The 14,217-nt window shown below is 46.8% G+C and overlaps 1 protein-coding gene across 1 annotated transcript; it reads right to left on the bottom strand.

Annotated features, from left to right (window-relative positions):
• Positions 1-560: 560 nt before the first annotated feature.
• On the bottom strand, positions 561-14,094 carry GPKOW (G-patch domain and KOW motifs). Its single transcript, XM_035097031.2, has 11 exons — positions 13,894-14,094; positions 12,422-12,567; positions 10,946-11,085; positions 10,737-10,843; positions 8,968-9,178; positions 7,379-7,511; positions 7,033-7,165; positions 5,792-5,963; positions 4,614-4,683; positions 3,883-3,968; positions 561-1,782 (listed from the first exon to the last, which is right to left on the bottom strand). The coding sequence occupies exons 1-11, from the start codon at positions 14,064-14,066 to the stop codon at positions 1,651-1,653; spliced, it is 1,503 nt and encodes a 500-aa protein (XP_034952922.1). The 5' UTR covers positions 14,067-14,094; the 3' UTR covers positions 561-1,650.
• Positions 14,095-14,217: the final 123 nt, after the last annotated feature.

Below are 14,217 nucleotides of genomic sequence, written 5' to 3'. Positions count from 1 at the left end.
GTAGTCTGCTAGTGCCTGGGTGGATTCCTAAAGCAGGCACAGTATTTTAAATCATAGGGAGGGTTGGAAGGGCCAACGAGGGTCATCTAGTCCAACACCCTGCAATGCCCAATGTGGGGCTCGAACCCATGACCCTGCGGTTAGGCTTCTCATGCTGTACTTGACTTGAGCTATCCCAGGACAATGTAATGAGAAAGCCCCATTGCACTGTGCAATGGAGTGGATATGGTCCCAGCTAGCTTCATGTAGAATTAATCCTGGCAGAGAAAGGGGTGGGGAGGAATTGTGCCTGCAGGCGAGATATTTTTTCCACAGACCTGGCGTAGTGCTGATGAAGGCTTTAAGGGCAATGTGGTGGCCCCGTTCTCTCTCAGCACTACTGATTATCTAGTAAAGAGATACCAGGGATTAGAATCTGGTCTGGAAAAGCCCACGAGGGCTAAAACCTACTGTCAAATTACAGGGTGCTGTCAAGGCTATCTGCCTAAGGAACCAAGGGTCACAATGGCAGAGAGACAGTTGCACCTGTCCTCAGAATCATACTACCAACCACACAAAGAGAAGGGAAAACATGAGGTTTATTTACAGCTTACAGCACAACTTAACTAAAAAGAAAGTTACTCAATCCATGGAAGTTGGTTTATTTGAAAGCTGTGTCCTCCTATGTTCATTTCCACAGCAGATGAAAGCAGGTTAGGAAGACACGTACTTTCCACATGCCACTTTTAGGTAACCACTTACACAACTCTTTAAGAGTGCACAGACACCCAGTTAAGATGACCAAGTTTGTGCAGGTCAGCATTCTGAAGCTATTGCTATAGAATGACTTTAAGATAAGTGTACTTCCTTCTTTTCGGTATACCCTGGTAAATGCCTAATCTGTTGTCCTCATGAAAGACCATCAGTTTAGTACAAGACAATGCGTATTCTCTTCTGCCCATGAATTGCTTGAAGATATTTTCCCACAGACACTGTAAGCATAGGTCTATCAGCAACAACAGGCACCATTCTGGAAAACCCAGGATAGACACACATAATTTTAGATTCCATCCCTGAATGCTCAAAGCATTTTTAGATTAAGAGCAAGCTGTCTCGCCTACAGACACACACAATACCAGTCTCCCTCCTATGTAGATCATACAAATTGCAGTAGTCCATCTCTAGAGCACGGCTTAAGAGTTCAAAAAATGATACCGAAAGGTTTCTTGATTAAGGAGCCCCAGAGAATCCTGGATTTGTATCAGACAGATCTAGACTGCTTTGATCTGGGGCCAGCCTAATTGCTTGTTGCTCTAGAACAAGAGTTGACCCGCAACTGATTTGGCTGTGCTCTAGATTTCATTCTCTGTATGTTCTTGCCTTTGGCAATCTTTGACACTCAGGTTCTAGAGTGCTGTCATTGGTTTAGAAACAAGTCTGTGCACGTTGCAAGCAGCCTCACACCTAGAGTTCACATATACTGTATATATTTAAAAAAACACTCTAGAAAATTGTGGGGGTGATTTGAGCACCTGCCTCAAACATGGAGGCAGTCTTGTTCATTGTCCTCTAATGTGCTCAGCATTCCACTCCCCTCCCTGAAGAAACAAGGCTGCCCCTCCAGTCTAGGAGTTCCTCTGTCCCGCAGATGTTATGGATTCTGGAGGGAGCTCAGTCGTCCTCTGATCCACCAACATAGTGACAGACAGCATCATACTCTAGTGTCAAGACCTTCTCATCTTCCCGCTGCAGCTGCACCAGTGCACGGCTCTGCGCCTTGTCTCGACGAAGAATGCGGCCCACCTAGGTGGAGAGAAAGCAGAGGGTAACTCATTGCCTGAGACTGCAGAGGGTTTTGGTGTTTTTTAACAGATGCAAGCCTGCTCTCTCCATGCACACTGCATAGCATCACACACCATGCATATATGTGTTCTTAGTTCCACTTTCCCATCTGCCCTTGACTTTTCAAGTTAAGATTTCAACATTGGCATGAGCTTTACCAGCAAACACTGCCTGCTGTTTGCACCTCTGGTTATGGGAGTCACTTGGACAGGGATAGCTTAGCCACAGCAGTGCATGCATTTGGAACTTAGCAACTGGGTTGCTGCAGTGCAGGGCTGCTTTTAGGCTTGGTTCAGAAGCAGCAACAAGGCAGCAAGGTTGGGGAGAACAGTGGTTAACTGTGAACATGCACCACCAGGTCTACAGGAACTGCACTGGTTGCCAATTAGCTACCAAGCCACATTCAAGGTGCCTATGTGGAAATAAAGCCATAATAATAATAATAATAATAATAATAATAATAATAATAATAATTTATTATTTATACCCCGCCCATCTGGCCGGGTTCCCCCAGCCACTCTGGGCGGCTTCCAAAAAAACCCAGAAATTCTAAAATACAGAAATCCATCAAAAATTAAAAGCTTCCCTATGCACCAGTCCAGTCTTTGGAGAGCTTACAGACACCCTCTTACCAGGGCCACACCTGCTGACTATGCGAGGTGTGCTGATGTGCAAGAAGGAATTTTCTATAGTGGTACCCTGCCCTTGCTGATGGGCTTTAGGCATTTTGTAGGCACATTTTTATTTACATAGGGATTTGGTTAGCTGACAAATATTGTCACTCTTACAGTGTTGGGATGCCAATTTGGTTTATAATTGCTGTCTGGTTTTTCATATTGTTTTATCATGTATCATATACTTGTATATTGCACCCCATTCTGGGATTGATTTTAATGAAAAGCTGACTATAAATTACCTCTTCTGATCACCCAGGCCTTCCGTACCCAGTAATATTGATCTGACACATACCATCTGCTATGTGTACTGCATTTTTAATCCAAGTTCATGAAATACTGTGTTAGTTTTATTGTGGATTACGTTTTCTTGTTTGGAACCACTCAGAATGTTTTGTTTTTAATTTCAGAGCTTTATAAATATTCTAAAGGCATGCTGACACAAATGTTAGCCTAGTGTCTCATTTCTTTGCAATATCCGCTATCTTATGGGGAAATGTGTGGGGAAGGAAAGAAGAAAAGTCACCCTCCCCTATTCCCCACCCTAGATTAAAAATGAACAAACCCTAACCATTTGATTGTTCTCCAAGATGTCTGCAGATAAAATTCAAAATACTGCTATTGCTTTCCGACAATCACATCTAGCACCCACTTATGTAGTTTATTCATTATCTTGATTGCAATAACTTTAAGACGTAAGCCCACATCATTTTAAATAAATAAATAAGTTTAAAGTATTGCTTGCCCCCTTGAACCCATGGGATATAGAGTGAGAGGGGAATGACATTTTTACATGCAAGAGGTGGCTATGGTAAGAGAGGAAAAAGCACGCTACACATGCTCAGAGACACTGGGTTGTATTCAGCCATCATACTCAGAACAGATTCACTGAAATGGCTGGATCTGTTAGTCATGTCTATTAATTTCAGTGAGTACACTCCAAGTAGAACTAACATTGGAACATTATTGTTAGGAATTTGTGGGTCGAGTCTTGAGACTGAAGACCAATTGAGCAAAGCCTTGGCTTAAAAGCTACACCCAGGAAGCTGAATCAGGAATGTAGGCTACATGTTTCTGAAGCCAGGACAACAAAGAAGCCCCCACCGCACCCCCACTGGTGTCGTTCTCTGTCCAGTGCTTTCTTGAATCTCTCTCACTTCACTTGCAATAATTTGCATGTGTTTTTTTAAGAGCAGAATTGCGCAGCTCATATTTCAATATAAAGAGAAGCTCAGAGACCTCCCCAGCAACTCTCTGGATTCTCTTGCACCTGGAAAAAGTGATCCACAGTTGCTCCTCTGCCATCAATACCAGGTTCATTTCACGAGAGGCCCAACCTGTCTCATGGTAATGGCTCAGGCCCCACCCATCGTGATCTGTGACTCACCCGGCCAGCCTGTTCCCCTAGCACCACCATGACCAAGTCCGAATCACTTCGAGGGATAACTGTCTCCAGCATGGACTCGTGAATTCCTGTGGAAGGAGGAACCATAGAGTTGGAAGGAAGGAAGGAACCACAGGGCCATCTAGTCTAACCCCTTGCAATGCAGGAGTCCTTTTGCCCAATGTGAGACTGGAACTTGTGACCTTGAAATTAAGAGTCTCATGCTCTACCAACTGAGCTATCCCAGAGGCTACTACTTCAGCCATTAGAAGAGGTCAGATGAAGTAGCAACAATTTGGCGGGCCACTAGCCTGGTCACCCACAGTTTCTCCATCTAATTACAAGTCACATTCTAAGACCCTCCTGCCACCCTTGGCTGAAGCTAGGGCTTTGGCCGCCATAGAGAGCGATCTCTTGCGTTCCTATAGGAAGGCCCCTTTGTAGCCTTTGAGTCCACCTGTATTTTCTACCCTTCCCCCTCCCAAGTTGCAGGTGACAAACTGGATCCACTTGGGGCAGTATTTGGGAGAGGCTCCAAAAAGAAACTGGGGTTCTAATGGCAAGGGGTAAAGCACCCAGCCTTTTAAGCACTCTGGTCCTTACTATTTACTGCTTAAGAATAGGAAAATGTTCTTCTACCTTAACTATACGAGGGCAGTTTAACTACACAAAGACAGCCCCAGGTTCCAAGGGAAGGCCAGAGATAGTCAGGAAGAAGTCAGGAACACACTCACCATCCAGAACGCGACCCTCTTCTGTTCGGCAGACACAGGAGTCTGGCTTGAGGACATCTTCGATTACCATCTGGAGGGGAGCCGGGTAGGGTGGGGAGAGAAGCCAGAACGAGGTTTCATGCCATTTTGCCTCTAAGATTAGAGCTCAGGTACAACAGGCTTGGTCTTGGGTATGTGGGGAACTCTGATCAAAAGGGAGTTTAACCTCAATACAGTAGAAAGCGTTCACATTCTGAAGTGGCACGGGCAACTCTCAGGACTGCATCACCACAGCTTTTGCTCTCAGGACTGCTCCCCATTACACCTGAACCTCCCAATGTGTAGAGACTTTAAAGGGGGATATATGGCAAACTTGAAGAGTCAGGAAGGGTGCAGGCTCTTCATGTTGGCTAGATTCAACGTGTTCCCCTCTATGGAGACAGAAGGAAGATATCTAGCTCTCCCAAAAGCCGAACGTTTATATAAATGCGGGAAGAATGAACCAGATACATTGGACCACATTTTCTTTTCCTGTAATTACGGTATTAATGCGAGAAGACGATTGCTGGATGCTTTGCAGGTGGATGCATCGATCGCGGCAATGCCAACTATTCAGGGGTTATTGTCAGATAATAATGATGGAGTTACTTTAGTGGTGGCTGAGTTTTTGTGCTTGGTTTACGCAGAGAGATTGGGCCACTGTGGAGAGGACCAGGGGATGCTAATTGAAAATTGATATATTGTTCTAAAATATTAATTCAATTAATATGTATTTTATTTCATGAAGTTTATAATGCGAATGTTTTATTCATAATTTTGTTCTGAAGCTTCTGAACTTGTCATGCCTAATAAAGGTTATTGATTTGATTTGAATCACAGCTTTTAACTGGGGATTCCCTTGTTTTAAGGCAGAGAGTCCCCATCCTTCCTTGATGAAAAGAGGTTTTGATGCAATTGCTGCATTTTTATATAGGAGTTGCTTTCAAATAAGCAACTCTCCCAAAAAACAGCCCTGCTGTAGCCCAACCTTGGATGAAGGATCCTCACCCCCTCAAGACAATTAACTTTGGAAATCCATCCTATGGCCCAAATGACAGATGGCATGGGTGCAGACTTGGCACAGCTGCAAGTGGGGGGGGGGCTGAGTGAGGCCTCCTATAAAACTGGCACATGTTAAAAAGGGAACTTGCATGAAATACCTTGGTATTGTAGTATTTGCCTCCCTTGAAGAGCTTATCCACAAAGCGAACTCGCAGGTCTCGCCGCAACCAGTGAGAAGCTCTGGAAGAGGAATTGCTATTGCTGCTGCTGCTGCTGCTGCTGGTGGTGCCACCGCTACCACCCTTATTCTGCTTCACAACACGGTCATCTCTATGAGCAAAAGGCACAGAAGCAGTCAAGTATTAGTGCCACTCATGAGGGATCGCCACTAAAACCAGGGGCAAGTAACCCGTGGCCCTCCAGATCAGTGGCTGCTAGCCACAATGGCTATGCTCTGCCTCCACGCTTAGTATGTTTCTGAAGATCAGTCACTGAAAACTGCAGCTGGGGAGAGTGCTCTTGTGCTTAGGCCCTGCTTGCGCATTTCCTTTGGGGCACCTGGCTGGCTACTGTGAGAACACGATGATGCATTGGTGGGCCACCAGTCTGATCCTGCAGGGCTTTCCTTATATTCTAGAACAGGCATCTGCAACCTTTTGCCCTCCAGATGTTTTGGACTACAATTCCCATCATCCCTGACCACTGGTCCTGTTAGCTAGGGATCATGGGAGTTGTAGGCCAAAACATCTGGAGGGCCACAGTTTGGGGATGCCTGTTCTAGAAGCTGTTAGAAGATAGCTCCAATAACATCTGACCACTCTGACTGGCATAGATGAGTGTTGGAGTCCAACAATATCTGGAGAGCCCCAGGTTCCAAATCCATGGTTTAAACTGTACCAGATTGTATTGAGATTAAAAGCTTTGTTATCAAGTAAAACACAGCCCGGGGGTTGGAATAAAGGAATAATTTCCACTACCTAAAGAAGCTCACCAGGTGCTGGGTGAACTCTCTCAGGGTTTGTTCTTGGCTCCTGGGTTGGACAGAAGCAAACCACACTCTCTGGTTCCCACATAACACTAAGTCAAGATTTGCAGTTTGTTTTTCCACAAGTGCCAGCATGCAGCTTGTTCATGATTAAACCAGTGTTTATTCTTCCTGTGACTTACCGTGACTTGCAAACTAGTCCACAGTCAGTTTCAACGGCTGTCAGTTAACCTGAGCAGTCTTTGCAGCAAAGTTAAAAGATGCACAGTGGTCCTGGCAGAGGCTCCTCTTGATGGCTAGAGAAATTCCGTGGAGAATCTAGCCTTGACTAAGCTGCCAGCAAAGAGGCTGCTAGTACAGTTGCTTCTCCAGAACTGGCAGCACAGTTGACCCACCCTCTGCTGATGCCATTACCTCTCGGCCCCGGGCGGGTGCTTCCTCTTCCTCTCCTCCTTTTTGTCTTCTGAAGTTCTGCTGTGATCTGATTCATACTTGGTCCCATTCCTCTGTTCTGCCTCCTTCTCTTTGTGGGCCTTACTGAGGCGGCCTGCAGTGGGAGGGGCAAAAAACAGCAAACCTGAGGGGGCGCTCAGACTGAAGGCGGGAGGCTCCGTAAGCTGCCTGCTCATTTGCAACCCAAGCCCCCAAAGCAAGACAGAAATCTGTACCGGAAACCCTAAAACAGATCACAAAGAAAGAACTGAAGGCAACACACATTGAGTCTTAGGCGACCTCATTAGGGAAGGGAGCCAAAACTTACTCAGGTCTTTGGCCAGCTTATCGTATTCCTTCTGGGTCACAGGCCGGACTCCATGCTGGCTCACAGTTACTGTTTTCCCACCAATGGCCAATTTCACCATGACACGAGCGTTATCTCCATCTACACCTTCAATCTGTGGATGAGCAAGAGGGGAGCAAAAGGTCATTCAGAAAATTGCAATGCCCAGAATGCCTTGGGTGTAACAAAAAAGGGAGAATTTAAAGGGTGGGTGCTAAAGTTGACTTCTACTTACATAACTAGTTTTCCCCTTCCACTCCTCCCTCCCCTGCATGACCCTCAAAATCTGCTCTGGAGGATTGGCAGATCATCTGGAACAGATCTGGGGGCACACAGAGGGCTGCGGAGGTGGGGGGAGAGAAATAAAGGGGCAGTTGTGTTGTGCAAAGTGGAAGTCCTTTCTGTTCATGCACAGACGAAGTTGGATTCGACCCACAAATTGTACTCTCTTCCCAAAGTAGGAAAAAGACAGGCAAATATGGATAACAGAGCCTAGTTTTGTTATGGTCCTTGCTCATATCTCGGACCAAGCTCATTCTCAGCTATCTATCTGTATCTTCCCACTGAGTAATCTGTAGAGCAGGAACAAAGAATAGAGCCTATATGGACTTTCTGAAACACTTACAAAGCAAACCTCAACTCGGAGACCCAAAATAGGCTGACCCCACCAAACTAGTACAAAGGCTTCGAAGCAGCTGAGAAGTCCCCACCACAACCACCTAGGTACCAACAAGCAAAAAAACACAACCCAAATCTACAGTATTTACAACATTTTAAAAACAATTCCAATATAGAGGCAAACTAGGAAATATCTCTACCTAAAAGTCTTGTTGGAAAAGAAATGTCTTCAGTAGACATGGTGGGTGGGGTGGAAATGCAAATGGTGCTTGGCTCATATTTAACAGGGGATAATTTTCCAAAGGATGGGTGCCACAGCACTAAAAGTCCAATTCTTATATTGTGCAGAGTGGGTAAGATTGACTGGGAATATAAAGAGACACTCTTTCAAGTATCCTGGTCCTGAGCTGCAGAAGCATTAAGTTGGGTGGAAAGAGTCAGGGTAGAAACTATATGCCTTCCCTAGTGAATGTTTTGGGACCCAGGTGGCGCTGTGGGTTAAACCACAGAGTCTAGGGCTTGCTGATCAGAAGGTTGGCGGTTCGAATCCCTGCGACAGGGTGAGCTCCCATTGCTCGGTCCCAGCTCCTGCCCACCTAGCAGTTCGAAAGCACATAAAAGTGCAAGTAGATAAATAGGGACCGCTCCGGCGGGAAGGTAAACGGCGTTTCCGTGTGCTGCTCTGGTTTGCCAGAAGCAGCTTTGTTATGCTGGCCACATGACCCGGAAGCTGTCTGCGGACAAACGCCGGCTCCCTCGGCCTATAGAGCGAGACGAGCGCCGCAACCCCAGAGTCGGACACGACTGGACCTTTACCCCTTTACCTTTTAGTGAATGTTTATGCCTCTTTCAGGAGCCCCTCCTCCTTGCTTGAAGAATACTAAACCCCAGATCAACACAGACCTGAGCACAAAGTGACAAATGGCAGGAGTTCACAGAAAGAAACAGCTCACCTTCCCATACAGCTCCTTGTGAGGTCCAGCCTCAATGTAGACTGCACCTCCTGGAACCAATCCCAACGGCTCATCCTTGCTCTTGGAAGGCTCCTCGCCAGGTTTGGGGGGTCGCCGGGGTGCTGAGGATTGTAAATCCTGGGCTGCTGAGCGGTCTGCTCCAAGGCCCAGGCCCTTGGGTCGAAGACGATGCTCCGGAGGCTTCACGTCTCTTAATGTGAGCAAGAAGAGGAGCAGGATGGGATGAGAGAAAGAAACACATCACTGACCCTGTCCCATTTGGGGCAGCGTTTCTACCTGCAAGAAGACAACCCCGTGCTGTTGCATAATGGACAGAACTGGGCATGGAAGCAGTGGACTTGAATCTTGGCACAACCACAAATCACCGGGGAAAGTTCCCGCCAAGCAAATTTGGGGTGTCCCAAAGAAGAGATTTCAGCATCCATGGGAACAAAGGTTGCAATGCTACGGAGCCACATCTACCAGTGAGGGCTGGGCATGCCAAGCCAGAGGCATTTACAAAGGGTTTACCACAGCCCATCACCCACTAAGCTGGGGAAGCTATTTTTACTTTTGCATTCAGAATGCTGCCAATTCTACCAAGCAATTGGCTACAGGAAAGGTGGAGAACCATGACCCTCCCAGTCTTTAGGGACTCCCAACTCCCATCAGCCCCAACCAGCTTGGCCAATGGTCAGGGATAAATGGGAGCCGAGGTCCAACAACATCTGGAGGACCAAAGGTTCCCTATTCCTGGGGTACTCTCTCTCTCTAGCAACACTGCTCCAGCTCCACCTTTTCTTCCCTTCTGACTGCCTCTCTCCAACAACCTTCTTAGGGTTGCAGCTAAATTCACTTCAGCTCTGGGTCACTTTAACTTGCAGAAGCTTTTTTTCTAAATAAAAGTGCTTTATGATGTCTGTAACATGTGACAGGCCTCCCATAGGAACACATTCCCTAACCTCCAGCCACTGCCGGGAACTTTTTTTTGGTGCAGAACTGGGACTATTAGCTCATAACTGGCTTGGAATATATTGGTAACTGACCTTGGACTGAGAGAAGGCATGCTCCCTAACATATCTGTATTTTCAGCTTTAATCTTTCGGCTACATCCTTGTTCAAGCTGTTGCTGGCCCACACCAGAGGCTTCATTGCTAAAGATGATACTAAACCCCTAGTTCAATACAACCTGTGTGCGGAACTTTTATTAAAATACTAGAAATGGGTTAAAAACTACTCCCCACCTGCTTAATTGTGGCCATAATGAAAGTAGCTTCAGCAAGGATTAATGCTGTGGAGCATTCCAGCAAAGTGAAGAGAGTTTCACAGTTGCAAAGCAGGCCACTCCAAACACCCTGCTTTATGTCCTTGTGGAGTTCACCATGTTCAGTTATCACTGTCCCAGCAGTGGAGCCCACACAAGCATGCAGAAATAGGATGGAGTCCAAATCTAGAGTAGATTAAATTATTATCTGAACCTCAGCACATCTAATCCCCTTCCTCTCCCTTCCCATCAGTGATTTGTGAACTGCCAGAATCTGGACCATTAGCTCCTTGAGATTTTTCTGTTCATTTATTATTAATTATTATTATTATTATTATTAATTAAATTTCTATACCACCCTTTATCCAAGGATCACAGGGCTGTTTACAATATAAAAACACGAAAGTACGTAACACGGTAACAAAGCAAAGCAAAACAAAACAAAAAAACCTATGGGGAGGGAACCTAAGGGGGGAACTCCCCAAATAGCTCAGCAAGGACTCACTGCTTGAAGGTGTGCCCGATGCCCTCGCCTGCTTTCCAGCCCATGCCCTTCAGCATGGCAAGACCATAGGCTTCTACTGGTACCTCTTCATAATCTGCCTCAGTTGACTAACAATGTGAGGGGAGGAAGAGAAAAAGAGGACAAGTATTAAACTCTCCTGAAGAGGAGCTGTGAAGGTTGTCCACAGAGAGACCCACCACCACTATTACCGGTTCTGGACGGAGGCTGACATCCACTTTATCTCCGTCTTCATAGCCATCAGGGACACGATTCTGCATGAGGAGGGGAATGGAAAGTGTAGGGTCTATCTTGGTGCCGCTCTCCCATTGCTCCCGCGACTTCCTAGATTCTGAATGCAAAGACAGCAAGTTATTATTATTATTATTTATTAATTTATATACTGCTCACACACCAAAAATGGCTTCTAAACATTTTACAAGCAGAGAGCCCATTATGAAATATCCGCACATAATTAAAATGTGCCACGAAACAAGTCTAAAATAAAATAAACCAGTTAAAAAGCTTAAGAATTAGAGCAGTTAAAAGGATCAATTAAAACAGTTAGATCGACAGATTCACGTTCAGGGGAATGACTGTCTAAACAGGTGTGTCTTCAAGAGCTAGCAGAATGACAAGACCAAGCAGTCTTGCATATTTCAGCAGGGAGGGCATTCCACAACACTGGTGCCTCCAACAAAAAAGGAATAATAATAATAATAATAATAATAATAATTTATTATTTATACCCCACCCATCTGGCCGGGTTCCCCCAGCCACTCTGGGCGGCTTCCAAAAAAACAGAAATTCTAAAATACAGAAATCCATCAAACATTAAAAGCTTCCCTAAACAGGGCTGCCTTGAGATGCCTTCTAAAGGTCTGGTAATTGTTCTCTTTGACCTCTAGTGGGAGGGCATTCCACAGGGTGGGTGCCACTACCGAGAAGGCCCTCTGCCTGGTTCCCTGTAACTTGGCTTCTCGTAATGAGGGAACCGCCAGAAGGCCCTCGGAGCTGGACCTCAGTGTCCGGGCAGAACGATGGGGGTGGAGACGCTCCTTCAGGTATACCGGACCGAGGCCGTTTAGGAAAAGGTCTGTGTTACCACAAGCTGATAATCATCAGACCATGACAAAAACAATCAGGTTCTATTTCTTGATTTTATGTCCATACCGGGCATGGAGAAACAATTAGCTGAAGCATAAGCAACATACTGCAGAGTTAAGGCAAGAAATCTCAGAGTCAAGCAGTCCTTCCTAGGACAGGTGTGGGGTGGGAGAGGACAAGAGTCCAGCATATAGTACAGCTGCTTGCAAAAACCAGAAAAGCTGGATATTTGTACTACAATCTTCATTTTTAAAGAGTGTCAACAGTCACCTAAGGTGGAGTAAGCAAGCCTGATGGTGATCAACAATCCTGACCTCAGCTTCACAGCCTTGGGAGTGCCTCCTGAACCTTGATGTTGCAATAGTGACCAGAAGCGCTTTTTGTCAACTCCACTGACAAGGAGCATTTTCCACCAATTCAGAGTCACTTATGCCTCCACAGCCTCAGAGTTAGGTGACTAGCCTGTCTGGTTACTGTGATGACCAATGGAGTAAAAAATCCAACCTGATGTTTTCTGCTCCAGTTCTCAAGAACGGGAGAAAGCTGCAATTCTAAAGAAGGTGGAGTAAGGAGTTGCTCACCTTCAATGAGCTCCCTGACTGCTTGGGCCTCTACGCAGCTGTTCCCATCCTGTTCCTGGGGTGGTGCAGGGTCCTCTGGCTTCTTCCATTTGTTCTTCTGGATCAGGGGGATGACAAGCTCTTTCGGTTGTGGGGCTGGCCGAACACTGCAGAGGAACATACACCAATTAAGACTACAACAGGGCTTGTATACTCACAGAGGAATAGCAAAGTACAATGGGGTGAAATTCTGAAAAGCCTCACTCCATTACCCAACTGGTGCTCTCATACTTGGTGGGAGAAACAGAAACTGCTTTCAACAAAACACATTGGTAGAGCCAGGGCTACTGATTTGTGGTTTCCCTCGGGGTGGGGAGCAGGATATGGCCAACCCACTGCAGGACACTTTGACAGGTCAACAGGGGTCACCGGGGAGGTCTGGTGGGCTTAATAAGGCTTAGTAAGTGGTGGGTTCCCCCACCACTGACCGACACATTCAGGGAATTTGTTGTGTTACAAACACACACACACACACACACACACACACACACAGCAGTTCGGGATCACAACTGCAGAAGAGCACAAACTTTTTCAAATGCCTTCACATGCCCTGCAGAGGAACTTAAGGGGGGGGGATAAAGGTTACTGACCCTGCAAGTGACTGACAAAAACAGTAATACAGGTAAGAAATGCATCTACTGTCACTTGCTGATTTGACCAGCAACACACACTACTAGATTGCTGAAAGATTAATGGTCGTCCTTTACTAAGGAATACTTGTGTCTTACAACACAAAACACTGTATACAGTACCTTTCACTTCCATCACAACCCCTTATCACCCTTCCTCTCCCCTCCCCTGGTGAAGAATGTAAGTTCATTAGGAGAACCCATCTCTGTGCCTGTATTGCGGTGGAAAGTCCTGATCACTACATTGGGATGCAAGTGTTTTGTGCAGCATCTGCAACAGATTGGCAACCTGTGGCCCTCTAGGTGTTCGTGGGCTTCCTGTCGGCCTCAGTCATCATGGCCAAGGATCAGGGATGGCTAAGTAACATGAGTATGGACAGGGAAGAGACAGGCAGAATACCCACCCCTGATCCAGGATTGGGAGCTGTTTCTTTTTGTTTCCCAGTGTATTATCAATAAAAAAATCGGTGTGCTACAAGCAAATTTTTCATCTGAAAGTGTAACCTAGAGGAGGGAAAATCTGAGAACCAACACTCTAAAAAACAAACAAAAACAACAACCCAAAGCCCTACGACATCCCCTCTGCCTTCTCGGAACGAAGGCGAAGGCAGAGCCTGACACGCTAGCTTTCTGCATGCAGGAATATCTCCCCCTCCCCGTCTCTCTCTCTCTCATCAGCCACACCACCCTGCCGACAGAAGCCGCACCACCGAGCCCGCCAGGGACAGGCGCAGCCTAAACCAAGCGAGCGACTGAGGCGCCGCGCCGCGCAGACGACCACCGTTGCCCGCCGCCTCCTCCTACCTTTGCAACTCGCGCCCCTCAATGGCAGAGAGGAAATCAGGCTCCTGCTTCGCTTCGCCGCCGCCATCCTGCCCCGTCACGAAAAGAAACCGCCTCCGCCCGGTTGTCCGCGTGAAGCCGAACGACACCGGGGCAGGTTGCGCCCCCGCTGGCTTCTCGGCCCCGTCCGCCATCTTCCCTTTGCTTCCTCGTCGCTCCTTCCCTCCCTCGCGTGCCTTTGGCGTCACTTGCGTCGTCCGCTGGCATCATGGGAAACGGAGTTCCTGGGCCCCTCCCGTCTCCGTGGGAGAGCAAGCGGGCCGGGGGTAGGAATAACTATAACTC

The sequence above is a fragment of the Zootoca vivipara genome, chromosome 16 (genome assembly GCF_963506605.1).
Source record: "Zootoca vivipara chromosome 16, rZooViv1.1, whole genome shotgun sequence".
NCBI classification, from domain to species: Eukaryota; Metazoa; Chordata; class Lepidosauria; order Squamata; family Lacertidae; genus Zootoca; species Zootoca vivipara.
This window is presented reverse-complemented; position numbering and strand designations above follow the sequence as displayed.